Source organism: Plasmopara halstedii (genome assembly GCF_900000015.1).
Source record: "Plasmopara halstedii genome assembly, contig: Scaffold_3060, whole genome shotgun sequence".
In the NCBI taxonomy this organism is placed as follows: domain Eukaryota; phylum Oomycota; class Peronosporomycetes; order Peronosporales; family Peronosporaceae; genus Plasmopara; species Plasmopara halstedii.
The window spans coordinates 2,400,979-2,401,628 of NW_020189964.1; the positions used below are offsets into that span (position 1 = coordinate 2,400,979).

Sequence of the window (650 nt, forward strand, 5' to 3'; positions counted from 1 at the left end):
TTTGTGATCCGAACACGCGTAGATGTCCCAGCTCCGGCTTTTGCTTGAAGCCCAGCTCAAATGGTGTGATGTCAGGGTTCGCCGTGTTCGTCGAGCGGTTAATGAGGTATACCGCCGTGCTAACTGCTTCCGCCCACCACTCAGAAGATATGCCCCTGTAATGCAGCATACTCCGCGCTTTTTCCATAATCGTCCGGTTCATCCGCTCTGTTAATCCGTTTTGCTGAGGGCTGTATGGCACGGAGCGCTGGTGCATGATGCCGTTCCTTGCACAGATCTCAGCAACCTTCCTGTTCACGAACTCCGTCTCTTTATCCGATCGAAGGCACTTTAAACGTCTTTCCCATTGGTTTTTGTATAGTGTCTTGAACTCACTCAGCTTAGCCGCCACCTCACTCTTGTGCTTTATGAAGTACGCCACCACAAATCGCGAAAAATCATCCACAAACGTTAGCACATACCGTGCACCACCCTTTGAGACCGTTTTCATTGGGCTCATCACGTCCGTGTGAACAAGCTCCAACACATGTGATGCCTTCGTAAGCGATCGAGACGGGAACGAATCAACCGTCTGCTTGCCCTTTATGCATCAACCGCACACCTTTTCAATGCCTTGCTTCACCACCGACATTCCGCTCGTTGCGCGCTGT

The 650-nt window shown here is 51.2% G+C and overlaps 1 protein-coding gene across 1 annotated transcript in view; it reads right to left on the minus strand.

The window, feature by feature from the left end:
• Window positions 1-650, minus strand: part of PHALS_06997 (retrovirus-related pol polyprotein from transposon tnt 1-94) — a gene marked incomplete at both ends in the record, with an annotated part of 1,725 nt that overhangs the window by 929 nt on the left and 146 nt on the right. The window contains one exon of the mRNA XM_024720391.1: window positions 303-580. Coding sequence (XP_024585594.1) covers window positions 303-580 — 278 coding nt within the window. The remainder of the gene's footprint in view (window positions 1-302; window positions 581-650) is intronic.